Source organism: Narcine bancroftii, chromosome 3, assembly GCF_036971445.1.
Source record: "Narcine bancroftii isolate sNarBan1 chromosome 3, sNarBan1.hap1, whole genome shotgun sequence".
Taxonomy (NCBI): Eukaryota; Metazoa; Chordata; class Chondrichthyes; order Torpediniformes; family Narcinidae; genus Narcine; species Narcine bancroftii.
The window spans coordinates 305,501,314-305,523,418 of NC_091471.1; the positions used below are offsets into that span (position 1 = coordinate 305,501,314).

Genomic DNA, 22,105 nt, shown 5'->3' on the forward strand with positions numbered 1-22,105 from the left:
TTCCTTAAATTTGCGAGTGGTCTCAGTCCGGCAATGCAGAAGACCATGTACATGTCAGCAAGGGAATGGGATGGGGGATTGAAAGGGGTAACCACTGGGAAAACAGCCGAGTTGCTCAACAAAGTGATCTCAGGCTATGCCAAGTCTCTCAGATGTAGATAAAGCACAACGGAAACACTGGATGCAGGCAATGACCCCTACAGATTCACAAGTGAAATGTTGCTTCACTTGGAAGGACTGTTTTAGGCCCCAAATAGTGGTGAGGGAGGATGTGTGGACAGAATTGAGTGTGGGTGTATTGCCTGCAGTCACAGGGGTAGATACCAAGGGGACAATTGGTGGGGAGGGAGGAGTGGACAAGGAAATTGCGCAGGAAGTGGTCCCTGCAGAAGGCACAGAGTGGTATGCGTGTCTAGTGGTGCAATGTCTCAGAAGGTGGCAGAAATTACGGAGGAGGATGTGCTTGTGGGGGGGGGGGGGTGGGGGGTAGGTGAGGACAAGAATAATCCTTTCCTTGTTGTGTGTGGGGGCGGAGGGGGCCAGGGCAGAAGTGCGGGTAATGGAGGACATGCAAAAGACGGTTGAGTTGATGGTGGTCAGGGAAAGCCACGTTGTTTGAAGGAGGAGGACATCTCTGATGATCTGGCATGGAAGTTCTCGTCATGGGTGTAGATGCGACAGAGATGGAGAAATTGAGAGAATCAGATGGAATCTTTACAGGGGGCAAGTGTAAAATGGTGTAGTCTGTTGAAGATATCTATCAAGATGTTTGACTCCCGAAATGGCGACAGGGAGATCGAGGATAGGAAGAGCATTGCTAGAAATAGACTAAGAGGTTGGAGTGGAAGTTGGCAGCCAAATGAATGAAGTCCATGTCAAGAAATCCAAGTGTCTGAGCTCACTGAATTATCGAGGATTCCCTGCTGACTGCAACATCCAAGCTATGATTTTGGTCCTCTGTATCCATTTACATCTTGATCATTTCAAATAAAATTCACAGGTTTCAAGATTGGCAGAAACATTAAAGCACATTAACTGCTTTGTTGAGAACTCAATTTTATAAGAAATCAATTTAAAATAATGTTACCTGCAAAAAAAAATCTACATTTTCTAGCAAACAAATGTTCTTAAATGCACAAATAATCAAAATGCTGCCTTTTACAATGGTCTCTTAGCTGTCCTCAGGATTTGGGACATGTTTCACAATTTTGCAATGATTTGGATGGAGATCATTGGAATGTCAACAATGCTTAAGCTTGGTATTTCCAATGAATCTTCAAGAGCAATTTGTATTTGACAATAAGCCTTAAGGAAAAAAGAAATCCACTTGAATCTTCTCTAAGTAGGCAAGTGCTAGATGTATTACTTTCAAATTTACCACAAAAGGCATTAATTTTACTTTTGTGTAGGGAAAAGTTAAATGAATAAAATAGTTTACCTGAGAAACTATCAAATCCTTGATGCACCCATTTCATATCTTTAACATCCTAGTTTGACAAAACTTGGAATATGTCAACATCCACAGATGGTGGAATAAACACGAATATATCATACAATATATCAAATGCTTGGAGCCAGTATTAAAATTTAGCACAAAGTAATGGAATGTGTCTTGCTTTTTTTTTAAATTGTTGCTACGTGGTAGGTGAAATTACTTAAAACTAGAATTAACAATGTTATTACATAACAAGTGTTCATAAATTATTTCTAATTCTCTATTTCTGTAAATGGAAAATACATATTGGTTTAAGAACAAATGTTAAAAGAGTTGGATGAAAAGCTTTCTAGGAAATCTAAATAACTTACAGAAAATCTGTTTCCCAAACATACCACAAGAACATCAGAAGCTGGCAAAGCAGAAAATCTTTTCATGCTGACAACTAAAACATTTTTATTCAAGAAGGAAGAACAGACTGAAGTTATCATGTAGCCTTCGGTTAATTATGTCTGCCCATTTTCAGCATGGCAGTAGATATGTAGAAGAAAGTGGGCCCAGAAAACACGCATTTCAATTGCACCTTTACTGCACTGCCTTTATTGCAGTCTGAGAAAACATTCTCCATGTTCATTGTGCCCGAATGGAGAAAAAAAACTTACAAGCACCGTTAATTTTCAATGAATCTTACATACATATAAAAAAAACACAATCGAAAGAAATTTTGGATACACACCTGAAAAATGGTGATCAAACATATTTGCTGTGAGATCATCTTTCTCGAGTTCCAAGATTGCAACCTTGCTGGGTTTGCTGTCTTCTTCTGGGTCTATTGTTCTTTTGTGCTCTTCCCTGACTTTGACATCATCTTCAGCCACACCTTTTCCAGCAGTCTCTTCAATCGCAGATTCGTTCGATGGTTTCTGCTCTTCCGTTTTCTGTCTCCTTGTCTGCGTTCTTCGTCGATGGGACCTGTAGCAGTTTTATGGAGGCAACGTATGTATAATTTTAAAAAATTCAAGGGTAGGTTACATAAAGATTCTTCACACAGGGGAGGAGTCACGTGATGGAGTAGTGGCCGGACGGTGAACTCCAGCCCTCTCCAGAAAAGTCGGGAAAAACAAAGGAAAACACAAAGGCACAGAAATAAAAGTTACAGAAAAGTGAGTATAAAGGTGGAAAGAAGATGGCGACAAAAAAAGAAAAATCGAAAGCAACGGTAAGAAGAGAGGAAGAGAAGACAAAGGAGGAAAAAGGTGAAGGCCTTACCTGTCCGAAGAGGCCCGCTGCGGAGAGAGAAATCCGCTCCCTCAGGTCGGTAAATAATGGACTACAAAAATGGCTCGCAGAGCCGAGTAAAAGTGCGCAACCGCGCATGCGTGATTCTTCGCGCATGCACGATGCGAATGAAAAAAAACACACCGACGGGAGGGGGGACCAGCTGGGGAGTCGATCTCCACAGCCGGCAACGACAGCTGCAGAACACCTGCAGCAAGAAGAGACCACAGAAGACAATAGAAACAAGAAAGAAGAGGAGGAAAGGGCACCAAAGAAACAACAGATGGCCAACCCAGAGGAAGAAGAAGAGGAAGAGGAAGAGTACAGTGAAATAGAAGAAGAAAAGAAAGGCAAGATAAAGGATATACTTTCTCTTATTAAAGGATACATGGAGTCATTTAAAGAATGGCAAACACAGGAATTTAAGGATTTAAGAAAAAGAATAAACAACACAGAAGAGAAAATAAATAAAATAGAGATGACCTTAACAGAAATGGGAAAGAAAATGGACAAGATGGAAGAGCGGGCAGTAGCAGCAGAAATGGAGGTAGAAGACTTAAAAAAGAAATTGGAGGAATCTAATAAAAAAACTAAAGAGACACAAGAACTACTAGCTCAAAAAATAGATACAATGGAAAACCATAACAGAAGAAATAACATAAAGATAGTGGGCCTTAAGGAAGATGAAGAAGGCAAGAATATGAGGGAGTTTATAAAAGAGTGGATCCCTAAGACCCTAGGATGTCCAGAACTACAGCAAGAAATGGAAATAGAAAGGGCACATAGAGTATTGGCCTCTAAACCACAACCACAACAAAAACCAAGATCTATTGTAGTAAAATTCCTAAGATATACTACAAGAGAAAAGGTACTGGAGAAGACAATGGAAAAAGTAAGAGAGGGCAACAAACCACTGGAGTATAAAGGGCAAAAAATCTTCATTTATCCAGATATAAGTTTTGAACTCCTAAAGAAGAGAAAAGAGTTCAATACAGCAAAGGCTATTTTATGGAAGAAAGGGTATAAATTTATACTAAAGCATCCAGCGGTATTGAAAATATTCATTCCAGGACAACAAAACAGACTATTCTCGGATCCAGAAGAAGCACGAAAATTTGCAGAACAATTACAAAAATAGACTGAGGGAGGAAGACGGGTAATGAGAGTTAAAATGATCATGATGGATATGTATGTGGGTAAAGACAAAAATAGACTGAGGGATGAAGACGGGTAATGAGAGTAAAAATGATCATGATTGATATGTATGCGGGTAAAGAGGTACAAGAGTGAATAGAGACAATGTGCATACGTGAATGTATCTGTACTTAGAGGAAAATATAGATAGTATAGACAAGAATTAATAAGGGAAGGTAATGGAATAGAGAGAATAAGGAGGGAATTAAAAGAGTGACCTTTGTGACATATGAAAAGTAAAATCTTTTCTGGGGGGGGCGGGGTGGGGGGAAATAGCGGTCACTGCAAAATCAGTTGACGCTTGCGAGTGGATTCGCAAATCCAAATGGAGAGGGGAGATGTGGTTGTCCGACAAGGGATAAAGGACAACTCAGGAGGGAAAGGGGAGATTGGGGATAAATAAGATAGAAATAGGAGAATAAGGAAAATGTTGGATGTTGTAGGAATGTTGTCTTATAAAGAGTTGAAAATAAGAAAACAGAAATGGAAAAGGAGGAAAGGTAATGATGGAAAAACGGAAAGAGAAGATAAACAAAATATAAAAGGGCTACGCTGAACTATATGACTTTAAATATTAATGGAATACATAACCAAATTAAAAGGAAGAAACTACTAAACTTAAATGAATAAATGTATTCCATTAGAAAAAAATAACATATAGGTTAAGAAATAATATTGAAATATTCGAACAAGTATAGGAGCCTTACATTAAATACAATAGCGAAAACCTACCGGGAACAAACATTACCTAAGTTGATGGAAGGAGAAGGAAAGAAAAGAATGGACTCAGTAGAATTTCTGGTGTATTTTTGTTGAATGACAACATTGTCTGACTGGCTTAATGCAACCTAGATTGTATACCTAAAATGGATGAGAGGGGGGTGGGGGGGTGGCATGGGAGGAGGGGGGGGGGAGAAAAAGTCACTGTATATGTGTGAAAAAGAAATAGTGTATATCATGGCTAATGTGATTTATGGTGTGAAAAATAAAAAATTTAAAAAAAAGATTCTTCACACAGAAGGTGGTCACTATAAAGAATTTTTTTTCACATATTTTTGTCAAAGCATATAAATACTAATAAATATTTGATAAATAGCATTTTTTTAAAAAACAGAGCAAAGAGATTGAACAGGAGAGGAACTGACAGAAGCGAAGCCTATGGAAAAGACACAACCACGTACTTTAAAATCTAATGCCCAATTTCTGTTCTGAAACAATGTATTTCATAAGTATAAAAGAATATTCATTTACCCCCTCAGGCTGGCTCTGGCATTCAATAAGATCCAAGGTAATCCTATAACTCAAATCCATTTCCACTCATTCTCATATCTTGAGTCTTTAATGCAAAAAATCTCAATTCCAGTCTTGAATATATGATAGTCTCATTTCACCTCAACAAGGATAGAAATAAAACATTACAGCAAAGGGTGCTCATGGGGAGGAAGGTGAGGGTAATATACTGATAAAGATTGTGGAGCAGGTAGAAAGCAAAGAGTAGGAATTAACAAGACATTTCCAGCTTGATGGGTTGTGACGTAGGATATCACAGAGATTTGTGCTTGAACCCCACGTATTCAGCTATTTTCAGAGTACATATATCACATCACATTCATCCCCGAGATTCTTTTATCTTGCAGACCATTCAGAATTTCGAATTACCAGTAATTACGTGGTGGGATGGCTAACAGGATGGAGGATATAAAGATGACGGAAGAGGATATAGTCAGGAGTAAGCTCCAAGAAAAGTGCAGAGAACAAAACAAAGGACTCTACATCACATTTGTTGACCTCACCAAAGCCTTCGACACCGTGAGCAGGAAAGGGCTTTGGCAAATACTAGAGTGCATCGGATGCCCCCCAAAGTTCCTCAACATGGTTATCCAACTCCACGAAAATCAATAAGGTTGGGTCAGATACAGCAATGAGCTCTCTGAACCCTTCTCCATTAACAATGGTGTGAAGCAAGGCTGCGTTCTCGCACCAACCCTCTTTTCAATCTTCTTCAGCATGATGCTGAACCAAGCCATGAAAGACCAACAATGAAGACGCTGTTTACATCCGGTACCGCACGGATGGCAGTCTCTTCAATCTGAGGCGCCTGCAAGCTCACACCAAGACACAAGAGAAACTTGTCCGTGAACTACTCTTTGCAGACGATGCCGCTTTAGTTGCCCATTCAGAGACAGCTCTTCAGCGCTTGACGTCCTGTTTTGTGGAAACTGCCAAAATGTTTGGCCAGGAAGTCAGCCTGAAGAAAACTGAGGTCCTCCATCAGCCAGCTCCCCACCATGACTACCAGCCCCCCCACATCTCCATCGGGCACACAAAACTCAAAACGGTCAACCAGTTTACCTATCTCGGCTGCAGCATTTCATCGGATGCAAGGATCGACAACGAGATAGACAACAGACTCGCCAAGGCAAATAGCACCTTTGGAAGACTACACAAAAGAGTCTGGAAAAACAACCAAATGAAAAACCTCACAAAGATAAGCGTATACAGAGCCGTTGTCATACCCACACTCCTGTTCGGCTCCGAATCATGGGTCCTCTAACGGCATCACCTACGGCTCCTACAACGCTTCCACCAGCGTTGTCTCTGCTCCATCCTCAACATTCATTGGAGCGACTTCATCCCTAACATCAAAGTACTTGAGATGGCAGAGGCCGACAGCATCAAATCCACGCTGTTGAAGATCCAACTGTGCTGGGTAGTTCACGTCTCCAGAATGGAGGACCATCGCCTCCCCAAGATCGTGTTATATGGTGAGCTCTCCACTGGCCATCGTGTCAGAGGTGCATCAAAGAAGAGGTACAAGGACTGCCTAAAGAAATCTCTTGGTGCCTGCCACATTGATCACCGCCAGTGGGCTGATATCGCCTCAAACCGTGCATCTTGGCGCCTCACAGTTCAGCGGGAAGCAACCTCCTTTGAAGAAGACCGCAGAGCCCACCTCACTGACAAAAGACAAAGGAGGAAAAACCCAACACCCAACCCCAACCAACCAATTTTCCCCTGCAACCGTGTCTGCCTGTCCCGCATCGGACTTGTCAGCCACAAACGAGCCTGCAGCTGACGTGGACATTTACCCCCTCCATAAATCTTCGTCCGCGAAGCCAAGCCAAAGAAAAAGAAGTTTTTAAAAAAAATGACAGATGGAAAATAATGTGTAAATCCCTTTCAGTGCAATTTTTTTTATATACCATGTGTCAGATTGGGAAATGTTGATATTGAAAGGTGAAGCAAGCAATTGTAAACACAAATAGTTTATTGGCCTCCATCATTAGAGAGAATTTGAATACAGAAGAGGTGGTTTACTGCATTTATGGAAGGCCTGATGAGACTGCATCTGTAGTATTATGTAATATACAAAAATGCTGGAGAAACTTAACAGCATCCATAGGAAATAAAGGGTAACCAATGTTTTGGGCCTGGGCCCTTCATCCGGAATGTCTGTGAAGGCTCCATCACCTAGTACAATCAACAGATTTCTAAATATTAAGGGGATCAAGAAATATGGGAACAGTACCCCAATGGACCCAAGGAAGGATGTCATCAAGCAATTGTAAACACAAATAGTTTATTGTGCAGAATTGACTCGACGGGCCATGTACCCTCCTACCCTTGCTCCCAGTTTTCATTTGCAGTGATTTGTCCATTACTGCAACCCTATCACTGACTGAAACAATGAACGGCAAATGATTAAGAAATACAGTGCAAAACTCTTTCCATTTATTAATTTATTTGAACAATCTTATTTTCAAAATTTAGACAGGCTCTTCCAGCCCATGAACCCGTGCTGCCAAATGACACCCAATGACCTACTACATTTTTGAATGGTGGGAGGAAACTAGAGCACCTGGAGGTCGCCCACGCAGAAATGGGGAAAACGAACAAACTCTTTACAGACAGTGGTGGATTTGAAACCAAGCCGCTAGCACTGAAACGGTGTTGCATTAACCACCATGCTGTCCGAGATACACATTTCTTGGAAAAAGATGCACGACTTAGAAAAATCAAGTATTTCTTATAACTAATACCCTCATGGGAAAGTAATAATATTTTCATTATTATTCACATTTGTTATCATTATTGTAACTGCATATACGGTGAAATGCTTAAAGAAAAATTGTGCCAGAAAGTAGGTTGAAAAATATAATTTATTCAACTTATTTTATAGTTGTTGCAAGATTAGAATTTGAAAAAAAAAATGAAATGAATTCATTTTTACTGAGTTTCTGGTTCAGTTTTTTTAATAGTTGAATAAATCAGTTCAGTTAATTTAGCAGATACAGTCGTTTGAACCAATCAAGTAATAGGTACTTTGAAACTTGATAGACAACTTTTCCATCCATTTCAGATGTGTGAATGACAGGGATCTTTTAATTATATGGATACTGTGGCAATCTCGTTCAATGGTTCTTAAGGAGAAAATCGATAATAGAACACAGCTCAAATGGCACTTTGAGCAGTGAAGTTAAATGGAAAGGCATCTGCAACTGGTCATGGTCATTTCTTTTTTATTAGGTTGCAATGGTTACATGTTAAAATTCATGAGCCATGAAGTGCATGCTGCCCTTCATCCCCATATCTAAATCAAAGGATGCACCATACAATGGTGAAAGTCATTCAATGATGGTCCAAGGATATGGAATGTTCGCTGCACAAATGCTTCATGCCAGTGCACTGGTCCATTTTCAAGTATTTAGTGATCAACTTCATTGAATATTCTGCCACAGCCTTCTTCATCAGTGTGTGGAAGACTGCACAACCAGGAAGACTGCACAACCAAGAAGACAATAAAGATATCCCCCAACTGGAAGCAGTGAATGATCTGGAAAGTTGATTAACTATTCAAGTCAGGAGATCAGGGCATCTACAAGATCTTTGCAAAGGCCTAGAGATGGTACTGCACCAAGAGAACATTATGGACACATGGCAACGATGACAGTCAAGCACACTATCGTGAAGTTCAAAGCAAAGCCAGGCAGCACAGCATGCAGCACTACAACAATCCCCAATGAATACACATGTTCTATTCTTGCTTCAGAGACGCAATGAGGAGGTGACATCCACATCAACCACTGCAAGTTGTGACACAGTCATGTCCACTGCAACTTAAGTGAGGGTGGCCTTCCAGCAGGTGAATCTGTGATAAGCAACTGGCCCAAGTGGAGACCCAGGACGGGTCCTGAGAGCCTGAGCAGATCAACTGGCAGACATGTTTCTAGATATCTTTAATCTCTCCCTGCAAAAAGCCACGATTCAAGAAGGCCACATTATACCAGTTCTGAAAATAAGTATGATCATGGACCTAAATGACTACTGACCAGTGGCATTAACAGCCACCACTGTGAAATGCTTTGAGGATAGTTATGGTTCACATCAACTATCCAGCCTTGACCCACTTAAATTTGCCTATCAGCCAAATAGATCCAGAGCAAACGTCCACTTGGCCCTGGAACTAAGGATGCTAAGGAAAGCCATGTTGGATGACAGTTTATTGACTATAGCTTCACCTTCAATATCATAGTTCCAGCAAAATCATTCCCAAACTTTGGATCTCAGTGGCCCTCTCTGCAACTGGATCCTTGATTTATAACAGACCACAATCAGTGAAGATGAGTAACGTCTCCTCCATGATCAGACTCAACACCAGTGCTCCCGAGTTCACTACGATGCTCCCTGTAACAGATTTGTATTAACCTTTAATTTAATGTTAAACTATATTTCTCATATCTAAAAATTTCTTAGTAAAGTAAATTATAGAGTTAAAATATTGTATCTGCATTCTTAGTTGTGGGCTGGTACAGGGTCACACACAGGTCACAGTACATTTACAGATACACCATTATACTCAGAGAAGAGTGTTCATTCTCGGAGTCGCAGCGTTTTGGACAGACAGAGCTAATGGATTTTAATTATTCAAGAGCTGCTGAAGGAAGCTACCTGTTTTTAATCAAAGCCACTTAAGCCTCTTGAACAGAGATGAGGTCAGAGGTTGTTATGGATATGGAATGGTTTTGAAAAAGGAATAGAATTTTGGTAGAAATAAAACTGACGGTCATGTGGTTTCCAAGAATTGGGACTCGCCTAGGTGATGATTTAACGGTCATATGATTTGGAGAAATATATTACCGAATTCAGACATTTTGAGTTCAGTTTTGGAAGAGTTCAGTTTGGAGAGTACGAAGTCAAAACCCCTGTGACACAGGGGATGACACCGTTTGAAAGACAGGGTTGAGCTACAGTAACCAGAATTGGTGCTATTGTTGTGTTACCCCTGGGAAAAAGGGAACACAGAACTAGTGATTATTGAACTAAGGAAGGCCATTTTGGTATCTCTTTGATTTTGATTTTGCTATCTATTTCTACTGGGTCTATTTGTGTATGGCCACTTCATTTAACCCTTGTCTGGTTTGTGACTTCATCATGGAAGAAGATAACCACATTTGTTGAACCCTTATCTGGGTTTGTGAATACATCATGGAAGAAAATAGCCACACTGTGAGTAGAGGCTTGAAGATATAATGTTTAAAAGTGCTTTATAATTACTTCCAAATTGAGAATTTTAAGGCCTTCAAGCAAGACTAAAATGATGCTGAACTTTTAAAAATTGTCTTTTCAGAGCGGGACTTCAATTATACACATACACTTACATTTACAGATAGTGGGGTTAAATTTTGAGTTAAGTTTATAGATAAGTAAGAAATGCTGTTATTAATATTTATTAAAAACTACTGTTTTGAATTTACCATTGTCTGATGAATTTTTCCATTGCTGTTCCTGTGTTAGGGCTAAAGTCTCTTTAGTCCCAAAAATAGTTTGTAACAACATCAATGACAGTATAATAGTCATTCTTAAAGTGGGCAATGCCACCCATTCAACCCCCCCCATCCCCTCAAGGACAATGGAAAGATCCAAGTGGGTGGTGAGGAAAAAAGGGGGGGGTAAGGAAAAAAAGGAGCAGTCAGAATATTTGTTTGCATCTTGGTGACGTGGTCTGGATAGGACGCGCGTCACGCATCAGTCAGATCTGACAGCAGATGCTGTGGGGACTGGAGATCATCACAGTTTCACATCTGTAAGGCCCAATGCTCTAGGTTTGTAAGCACTACGGGTTATCTTCAGCCAGGGATGGTGGCTGGCCAGGACGGCGACCATTTGGGATGGAGACTGACCGGCCACCCAGGACAGTGACAGGCCGGGGAAGGATCACTTGGGACAGGGACAGCGACCTACTGAGAGCCTGGAATGGTGACCACAAGCAAAAGTGACTGCCTGGGACAGTGACTGACTGCTCAGAATGGGGACTTATTACATTATATCAAAGCCAGCGCTGTTCAAAACCGAGTTATACAAGGTATACCTGTATTTAGGTCTAACTGTAACATCTAATGTTAAGTAATTTTTAAGTATTCGATTTTTAGTTCACATTTATACCTGTATTATTGCATAATGTATTTTTCCTAGTATTTGCATTGATTGCTGTTATATTTCCTGTTTTTTCCTGCTGCATTTTGTTGTGATCGACATGATGTTTTTACAAAGAACATTATTTTTGTTGCAGAATAAAACATGGCTGCAGCATTGCAATATAGTGTGAAAACTGTGAAGACGATGTAGTTACAGGTGAGATGTAAATTTACCCTTTCATATTGCTAAATAAATTGGTTTATTATAAGTTTTATTTGTGAAATACATTGGCTTGTTTACAGTGTAGATTGGCTGTTGTCTTAAATTTGCAAGAAATACCAAGAAAGAGTGTGTGTTATTGACTTAAGGAAAAGGGAAAGAATCCATGTCCCTGTCCATAATAAAGGCAATGAAGTTGAAACAGTAGATTGTTTCAATGACCAGTTCTGGGGCAAATAAGTGCATGCGATGATCAAGAAACAGACCAATGCCTTTACTTTCTTAGAAGACCAAGGAAGTTTGGCACATCCCCCTTGTCCCTCACCAACTTCTACAAGTAAACCATCAAAGGTCTACTTGCGTAGTATGGGAGCTGCTCAGCTCAAAATTATAAGTTACAGAAGGAGTGAATGCAGCACAAAACGTAACACAAACTTCCCTCTTTGGTCTCTATCTACATCTCCTGTAGCCTAGGTAAGGCAGCCATCATAATGAAGGACCCATCACACCTTGGACACATTGTTTTCTCCCATCGGGGAGAAAGCTTACAAATGTGAAAGTATGCATGAACAAGTCTCCTCTACATCAAAGAGACTGGGCACAGATTGGGAGATCACTTTGTTGAGCACCTCGGCTCAGTCCGCCACAATAGTGAAGATCTCCCAGTGGCCACCCATTTCAATTCCCCATCCCATTCCCTTGCTGACATATCTGCCCATGGTCTCATGCACTCCCAGACTGAGAACAGCCTGAAATTGGAGGAGCAACACCTCATCTTCCAACTGGGCACCCCCCCCCAAAAATAAGGCATTAACATCAACTTCTCTGCCTTTTGTTAAACTTCACCCCCCCTCACTTCTTCCCCTGTCGCTTTCCCCCAGCTCTGTCTCTCCCCCTTTTCCCCTTCTTATTTCAGACAGGCATAATCAATTCTCACCACTAGCACAAGCACATTGGACTGGACCAGGGTTCGATTCCTGCGCTGTCTGTGAGGAGTTTGTATGTTCTTCCTGTGACTTTATGGGTTTTCTCCAGGGGCTCTAGTTTCCTTCCACCATTCAAAACACACCGAGGGTATAGGTTAATGGAAATTTTAAGGTTTTTCAAGGAGGCTTTTCACCTAAATCTCAGTTCAATGTATGTTCCACTTAAACAATGAGGCAGCTATTTGACATAGATTCTTCAACCCAAAACACTAATTATCTCTTTCCCTAGGTATTTTCTGTTTATAATTCAACTTTCAGCATCTGCAGTTTTTTTGATCTTCATTTATAATAATGATTTGATCTTTCCTCGACTATGTTTATTTTTAAAGATCTTTTTTCCCCAATCATAATGTTTCTTTGCTTTTGTACCAAAGTCTCATGGAAAATACAAGATCAAGGAGCTGTCCAAGATTTTAAATTCAGACATAGAGCACAGAAAAGGGCCATTTCAGCCTATCAACCTGTGCCTCTCCTCAGCAAAATACACAAAAACAATAATTTGTCCTTTGGTTCTACTCATATCTATTCTTTTCTTTGGCTTGGCTTCGCGGACGAAGATTTATGGAGGGGGTAAAAGTCCACGTCAGCTGCAGGCTCGTTTGTGGCTGACAAGTCCGATGCAGGACAGGCAGACACGGTTGCAGCGGTTGCAGGGGAAAATTGGTGGGTTGGGGTTGGGTGTTGGGTTTTTCCTCCTTTGCCTTTTGTCAGTGAGGTGGGCTCTGCGGTCTTCTTCAAAGGAGGTTGCTGCCCGCCAAACTGTGAGGCGCCAAGATGCACGGTTTGAGGCGATATCGCCTCATATCTATTAAATAACACGAAATCCCAGTGCACATGGGGTAGGTGCACGTTAAAATAGCGACAGAAATATTAGTGTGCATCTATTCTGCAGAGATCTACTTTTTACTAGCATGGACATTTTATTTACTGCCACACACTTCTCTCTCTAAGCGACATCACTTTCAGTCTTAATTGCTGGGAATAAAATAAATATTACATACGACAAAGAGCATTACAGAAGTATACAATCTCAACCTTCCTGACCTCACACCACTAACCCTCAATTTTTCTTGCATCCATGTGCTTGTCTGAGAGGTTGTGAATGTCCCCATTGTACCAGCCTGTACCACCACCCCTGGAAATGTATTCCAGGCACCCATTACTCTCTGTGTAAAAAGGTTACCCCTGGCATGTGCCCTAAAATTTCTTCCCCTCAACTTATACAGATGTCCTCTGGTATTTGTAACAGCCGTCCAGGTGGAAAAGGTGCTGGCTGTCCACCATTTCAGTCTCTCATAATCTTGTAGATCTCTACCATGTCACTTTTCATCATTCTTCGCTCCAAAGAGAAAAGTCCTAACTCTGTTAACTTTGCCTCATAAGACACATTCTCCAATCAAGGAAACATCCTGATCAATCTCCTCTGCCCCTTCTCCAAACCTTCCACATCCTTTCTGTAATGAGGCAACCAGAACTGAACACAATATTCCAACTGTGGTCTAACCAGTGTTTTGTAGAGCTGCAACATTACCTCGTGACTCTTGAACAGATCCCCTGACTAATGAAAGCAAGCATACCATAAGCCTTCTTAACTACCCTATCAATCTATGTAGCCTCCTTGAGAGATCTAAGGATTTGGACCCCAAGGCCCCTTTGTTTTTCCACACTGTTAAGAATCCTACTACAGTACAATTCCGATTATCTAAAATTGGATTCTCCAAAATCCTCAGTTATCCAAAAATTTTGTAGAGCCGAACTGCGCCGCAGCAGCAGACCTCAGGCTTCCAGCAGCAGAGGGGACCTCAATCTCCCGGGTAGGAGCAGGATCTTCAGGCTCCCAGATTGAACATCAGTGGGGAGGTGTCAGTGATCGGTGGTGGCCAGCAATTGTTTTGGTGAGAATTAAACATTATTTTAATGCTTTAAAAGCCTTACTTTGTTGTTTGTTGTTGTTTAAACACTGTTACAAGTGATTTGCTGTTGTTACTGGGCTGTTTTTTTAAAAAATGACCGATTCTCTGAAAAAAGTTTATCCGAAATGGGCCTGGTCCTAACCAGTTCGGATAATCGGAGTTGTACTGTATTAACAATGTACTCTACCTCCAAGTTTGACTTTCCAAAATGCACCACTTCACACTTATCCAGATTGAACTTCATCTGCCACTTTTCTACCCAACTCTGCATTCTGTCTTTACCCTACAAAAACCTGCTATACTATCCATACCTCCAACCTTCGTATCATCTGCAAACTTACTGACCCATCCCTCTACTTCTTCATTTATTTTAAAAAAATCACAAAGAACGGGAACTCAGAATAGATGCTTGCAGAACTCTACTATTCACTGATCTCCGGGCAGAATACATTCCATCTACTACTACCCTCTGCTTTCTGCAGGCAAGCTAATTCTGAATCCACACAGCCGAAGTTCCATGGATCCCATCCCTCAGAATTTTCTGATTAATCTGCCATCATTACGTTTTTCTCCCCATGGAGGCGCCCACACACTCTGGAACTCCAACTTTTAGCAACCATCTTCACAGAATCTCACAAATTAATTAGGCAAGAGCAAGTCTAATGAACAGCAAGAGTCATTCAAAAGCCATCTTTGGTAAATTACAACTGATTTGTTTCTTCAAATGTATCCATTATGATGAAGTTTAGCATTTCAATTAGATTATTGAAATGCCTAATTTATGCAAGGACATTTTCCTAATTAGCATAGCTTATTTGATTATTCTAATACCATAATTCACTTTTCTATTTTTCCAAGATAAGACTTCTACTTTGGGTCACAGGGGAAAGTATTTTTTTTAATTCTGAGATATCCCTACTTCATCAATAATATAGCAAATCAATTTGATAAAGAAGGAATGCATTGTTAAGCGACAGGGAAAAGAGTGTAAAAGAATATTTTAAACTGGAGCTAAACTTTATTATGTTAAGAACAATAAAACAACTCTATTTGCATGACCTCTCAGACACAATGCCACAAACTGGAAAGAATGCAACCAATGCTTAAAATTCCCATCATGAATACATGATCTGGCCCTCTGATCCAAAACATATATTAAGTGATTTTGTCCAAAGACAAAAGAATTATGTGGGGAAAAAAAACACACTGTATGGCACAGGTTACTTGTGCGCACCTGCCAGAATTTAGAAAAAGGGAGCGTGTTTGGAGAGCCAAGCACAACCTTTTGAGAACATTACAAATTAATTTGCAATACACCAAGTTATGCTAAATAGGGTAGGATCTTCTGAGTTCGAAGTCAAGTTGTCAAAGCACTTAAACATTAAGATTTTTCCTTATAGTACAGGTGTTAATGCATCTTGGCATTAACAATGGAGATAATTTGAGATTATGGGAGCAAAGAACAACTATCAGTTTCCAGCGCATGATCACAGCAGGTAAAGCCTGCTTGTGTTTTAGGTCAGCCGTAAATTCATCTAAACACTGCTATCGACTTCCCTGGATGAAAGTCAGAGGGATGAAGGGGTAGTTTTACCTTCGAATACATTTTGCTTTTAATGAAGCTTTTCGCTCCAGCCAGTCATCCATCTGAGGGCTTGACAGAGCAGTTGGTTTGTTGTGATCAATAATGACAATGTCTTTACCACTTTTCCACAGTTCATAGCGATCAGGCTGAAGGAGTTGCACAAATACGTCCATTGATATCTTTACCATGTCCTTCCTGCAAGTACACTGAATGCATGGGAGTTTGGGAACAGAGGAGAAGAAGAAAGAAAAACAAATGTAAAAAAAAACATAGCACAAGCAAATCGTAAATAAAATTGTATCTTCTTCAGTGTACAAAAATGTGCTTAATTTCTGTAAAATCCTTTATTAACAATGTAAACTTTAATGGTCTAATAGTGCAGTGTGCCTTTAGGGCAATTTCCATATAGCTGTCCATCAGAAATGTTCAAAAGAATTTTAAGGAACTGAGCTATAATTCAACTGGAAATCAAACAAGATTTAACAAACAGCAAAGATTCTACGCACAGGAGTCATGGTGGGAATAACTTGTGATAAAGTAGAGCAGTCATGGTGCTAATGAGCAGAGAATGATCCAAAAGCAGGACAGTCTCAGGAGCAGGAAAAAAAGACAAATGTATTGAAGATACTTATGTACCATTCTCACTATATCTGGATAAAAGCACTACCTGCTACCCATTGTCTATTTCTGTACTCTGCCTGGTTGCCTAGTTACTGCACTCATGAGTTTAGATCTCAACTTACCCATTAAAAAGAAAAACTTGACACCTTGCTACACCTGTATTGCCATGGCAATTTAATGTCCATCATTTATTGCCCTGAAGGATGTGACAGGAAGCCACTTCAGTCGGTCTGGCGAAGTGCTACACGATGAAGAAATACTAATACATTTTTAAAATTAGATCATCCAAAATGGATCTTGCAGATGATGGTGTTCCAATGTGTCTACTGCTCCTTGCTTTCCTGGTGGAAGAGATCAAAAGTTGGGGATGTTTCATTGGAAAAACCCTTGCTTTTATAGCTAATAATATAGGGCATTCACAATATGCTATTTGACGAGAGACTGAAAAGATTGCTTGGTCTTAGATGATCTTGAGTTTCTTGAACTTTATTGAAGCTTCACTCATCAATCAGGCCAAGTGAAAAGAATTCCCTCAGGTCAGTTGTTCTTTTTTGATCTTGGTACAAGCTTTGGTTGGAGGGTGAGCCTATTTATCACAGAACTGAACTGCTCTTCAACACAAATTTCTACAGCTGATCTCATAAATTAGTAACCAAATATCAACTTCAAATGGTTTCATGCTTATTTGCACCTCTGTATCAGGCATTTATTCAGAATGGTGCTGCTCATAAAGCTTGCTCCTTGTTTCGCTTTCCACCACCATTCATGACTGGGTGTGGCAGGATTGAACAGCTCTGATCTTATCCATTGGCTTGTGCCATTGCTTTGCGCTTCAATTGTTGAGAGGTATCCATTGCTCATTACTGTCAAGCTGCATGTTGCTTCTACTTTAAGCATTCTTTACAGCTTCACCTCATTTATAGGTATGTTTCTAGTATGCTCATCAACCGGGTTGGTTCCCTTGCATGATAGCATTAAGAGGATGAAGGATAAGTCGAATATGAGTTGTAGTGAAACACCATTTCACACCTGTTGATGGACAGTCAGTTCCTCATTTTCTGAACTCTAGATCTGAACATAACCCTATTCAGCATAAAGGTATGAGAGAACATTCTTAGTGTCTGGTTCTTCCCCTTTATACCATGGGTCCAGAATGGCAATTGCATCCATTGTAATTCAGCCAGCCATCAGAATGATGGTCATTGAATATGACAACACTGAGTCACTGTATTTCACTGTGCACGTTCCAAGTTTTGAACAACACGGAAAGCCACTGATTCATCAGCTGAAGGAGAACGACAGATGGTGAAAGGTGGTTTCCTTGCTTACTTTTGACCCAATGCCATAAGAGTATAGGCGGTCCAGAATCTGCATCAAGGAATATGAAGCCCCTTCTTCCTGTGTTATCTAATGTACAGTCAACTCTGGTGGGCATGCCCTGCCAGTGAAATAGCCCATACTGAAGGTTGTGATGGAAAAGTCTAAGGCTCGACAGTATCAAGCTATTGCATGGCTGAACTAGTGGGATGATCCTCCCAACATCAGCAGATACCTATGAATAAACTTGCTGTTGTAGGTAACATAGGTCAGGGGAACAATAGGGGAAGGGAGTAAGGACAATGAATCTAGCCTTTTTTGTTTCAATTACACGAATTTCAATTCTGTAGCTCTAGTGATGGGATTTGAGCATCACCAGCTGGCCTCAACAAAAAGAGATAATTGTGTTTAGTATGAAGTTGATTACATCCATGGAATTTATCATTCAAATTAACTTCAAGGGATGCAAGTGTTACAGTCGGACAAAACTCCAATGGTTTATTTTATAGATAGGGGATTGGTGAATATTTCTCATCCTCCGCTCTTCCTGCACCCAAGCTTGCTTGATCAGTCAATCACCTCTGAATAATTCTTCAGGGGAGATCTTACCTGACAAATCTGTTGGAGTTCTCTGAGGAAGTAATGAGGACAGACAAAGGGGAGTCAATGGATGTTGTTTACTTGGATTTTCAGAAGGCCCCAGACAAGGGGCCACACGTGAGGCTGCTAAACAAGATAGGAGCCCATGGTATTACAAGAATGATACTAACATGGATAAAAGATTGGCTGACTGGCAGAAGGCAAAGACTGGGAATACAGGGGTAGGGTCTGACCGGCTGCAGGGGTCGGTGTTGGGTCCACTACTTTTCACACTGTACGTAAATGATTTAGATTATGGAATTGATGGCTTTCTGGATATTTGCAGATAATACTAAGATAGGTAGATGGGCTGATAGTTTTGAGGGAAAAAGACGTCCGCAGGGGGACTTGGATAGGTTGGGAGAATGGGCAAAGAAGTACCCCAGATAGAATACAGCATTGGGAAGTGCATGGCCATAGAATAAATTAGACTATGAGATAATTAAGAAAGCAGAGATCCAAAGGGACCTTGGACTGGTCATGCGGCATTCCCTAGAGGTTAACGTGCAGGTTGAGTCAGAAGTAAAGAAGGCAAATGCAGTGTCAACATTCATTTCAAGAGGATAAGAATACAAATTAAAAAATGCAATTATGACGCTTCATAAGGCATTGGTCAGACCATGTTTGGAAATTTGGACCTCATGTCCAAGGAAGGATGTGCTGGCATTGGAGAGGATTCAGAGGTGGTTTACAAACATGATCTCAGGGTGAGATAGTTAAAATACAAGGATTAAATACAACCATTTGATAGTTCTGGGCCTATAGCTGCTGGAGTTGGAAGGATGATGGCAGATGTCATTGAAACATACCTAAAGGGCTAGAGAGAGATGTTTCCAGTTGTGGGGGAGTCTGGAAACAGAGCGCAAAACCTCAGAATAAAAGTTGTCCCTTTAGAACAGATATAAGGAGGGGTTTTTTTTTCCCCACAGCCAGAGGGTGGTGAATCTATGGATTCGTTGGCCCAGGTGGCTGTGGAGGCCAAGTCACTGGGTATATTAAAGCAGAGGTTGACTGGTTCTTGATGAGTAAAGGAGTCAAAGGTTTTGGGGAGAAGGCAGTAGATTGGGAAGAAAGGAAAATTACATCAGGCATGACTTGAATGGCAGAGAAAACTCAATGGGCTGAATGGCCTAATTCTGCTCCTAAGTCTAATAGACACATTCTGCAAAAAGGAAAAAAAAAAGGAAACGCTGGACATGCTCAGCCAACATTTATAAATCAAGTTATGAGTTGTCGTTTAAAATCAGTGAGGCAATACACATTTAAGTTTTCTTCCAGCTACTCGCCTTAGAAAACAACATCAAATGTATGTGGTTGATGGAGAATGCTAAAATAGTCACCAACATAAATACAGAAAAGAAATCTTGGCCAACAGGCCCACAAGCCAGCATTCAGCAATGTCATGTGAAAAGCTCAGCAATGTTTAAAGCTTCCAATAATACACACGGAATTATTTTTAAAACACATATAAAATTCAATTCAATAAAATTCAAGAGAGCCTTTTTATTTGTACCTGTACTGGAAAGTGAACCTCTAAAACCCACACTGTATTTTTCCAATGACTATTAACATCTGTTGGAGGACAAATCCAGTAACATAGAACACCCATCAAATGGGCCACATCTTGTTTGCTTCAACTACCTGAACTATTTATGCTGCATGAGTCTGTAAAACTCCATTGTACATTGTGCCACTTGAGTGCCTGTGAGATCATTCTGTATTTTATGAAATGAATTGTACACAGTATGTTCAATTATCAAGAACAGGGTTTAGAAATTACCAGACAAGCATATCACAACCCCCGTACAAATACAAATATCCAAAATTATATACATGCAACAGACCTAATTATTTTAATAAAAAAGGGATAAGTTCTGAAATGTAGCAAGCTGAATGATACAACTGATACAGACCTCAGAAACAAACTGATGTGGGCAAGTTTTTAGAAAGCTCGTGTTGACAGCTTAAGGGGATTATACCATATAACCATACACGGAGCGAAAACAGGCCATGTTAGCCTTTCGCGTCCGCAACGGTTCACTGATTTTGTGCGCCTTCTTCAGGCATTGGTAATTTTAAGTGTAGTGTATGTTTGAGAATTTTAACATCTATCCATAGGTACTCCGTACTTTGGATGTGAAATCTCATATTAAAATATTCAAAAACGTTGGCTGTGTGGGAGAAGCCAGTGAGTGGCCATGGACAACAGTTTCTCAGACTGGAGGCCTGTGACTACAGGGATCGGTGCTGGGACCAGCATAGCTTGTCATCTAGATCCATAATCTGGACAACAATGTGGTGATTGGATCAGCAAGTTTGCAGACAATACTCATCACAAAGTATATTACAATTATTTTCCTTTAATAATTAAAAATAATATTTATTTCAGGTATTTTTCCAAAGAGCAAACAAGGAGGTATTACAGAAATTAATCGAGGCTCTTTGGATCTTCATCTGTTCTGATGATTTGCTCTTGTCACCGATAAAGACCAGAGTTGAATTATAAAGTGAGACAAGATTCTTTGCCCTTGACATATTGGCAATATGGTAGCATCAAAACACTTGAATAGCTGGACAAATACCTCGCACAAATGAAGAGGGCTATAATTATTGGAGGTCAGTATCACTCAGTGGAAGACATAATTGCAGGGGTTCCTTGGTGCAGTGCCTTCAATACAACCAACCATGACCTTCTTTAAGATGAAAAATACAGATATGGGGATGTTCTCTGATGGATGCATCATGTTCACATCTATTGGCACTCCAAGTGAAGCAACCCCAAGACAACGTTCAGGGACAGGCTGAGATGTAGAAATTAATTTTAAAGCCATAAAAGTGGCGGACAATAATCGTCACTAACAAGATGGACATGCATTATGCACCACTTGAATGCTTGGCTTTCAATCACATTATCATCGCCTTGTCCCCACTATCAATATCTGGTAGCTTCCATCAAGTGGAAACTCAACTGGACCAGCTCTGTAAATACTGTGACAATAAGAGTAGGACAAATATTGGATATCCTATACTCTGTGACCCACCACCTGATAGCAATAGCCCTTTCCACCATCAACAAGGACCACGTCAGAAGCACAACACTTGCTGAATGAGAACAGTACCAATTACTCCCAGGAAGTTTGACACTATCCGAGACAAAGCTGCTTACTTGACTGGCACCCAAAACATTCATTCCCTCAACCATCGGTGCACATGGCTGCAGTGTGTACCATCTATACATTGTACCATATTGCTCACTCATGCTGCTTGGACAGTGCTCCCAACTTCTGTCAACAGCAGAAAGAACATGAGAACATCATCACCTATCTTCAGCCCTCTTTCGTTACTGGGTCTAAATCCTGAATTTCCTTGCATACAGAACTGTGGGAGTACTTTCACCACACAGATGCAATGGTTCAAGAAGGCACTGAAGGGCAATGAGGGATGTGCAATAAACACCAGCTTTCAAAAATTACCATTAAAAAAAACTGGGACCAAACCATCC

At 40.5% G+C, this 22,105-nt stretch overlaps 1 protein-coding gene and 1 long non-coding RNA gene across 3 annotated transcripts in view; one reads left to right on the forward strand and one right to left on the reverse strand.

Moving 5' to 3' along the window:
* LOC138759023 (lysine-specific demethylase 4B-like) overlaps positions 1 to 22,105 on the reverse strand; it is a 445,720-nt gene that overhangs the window by 133,291 nt on the left and 290,324 nt on the right. For both annotated transcript variants that reach the window (XM_069928806.1, XM_069928805.1), the window contains exons 9-10: positions 16,036 to 16,232; positions 2,172 to 2,407 (exon numbers count right to left, since the gene is read on the reverse strand). In XM_069928806.1, the coding sequence (XP_069784907.1) occupies positions 2,172 to 2,407; positions 16,036 to 16,232 (433 nt within the window). The remainder of the gene's footprint in view (positions 1 to 2,171; positions 2,408 to 16,035; positions 16,233 to 22,105) is intronic.
* On the forward strand, positions 10,020 to 16,606 carry LOC138759024 (uncharacterized). The gene is made up of 3 exons (XR_011354596.1): positions 10,020 to 10,414; positions 11,478 to 11,539; positions 16,158 to 16,606. It is a non-coding gene; the product is annotated as an uncharacterized lncRNA (long non-coding RNA).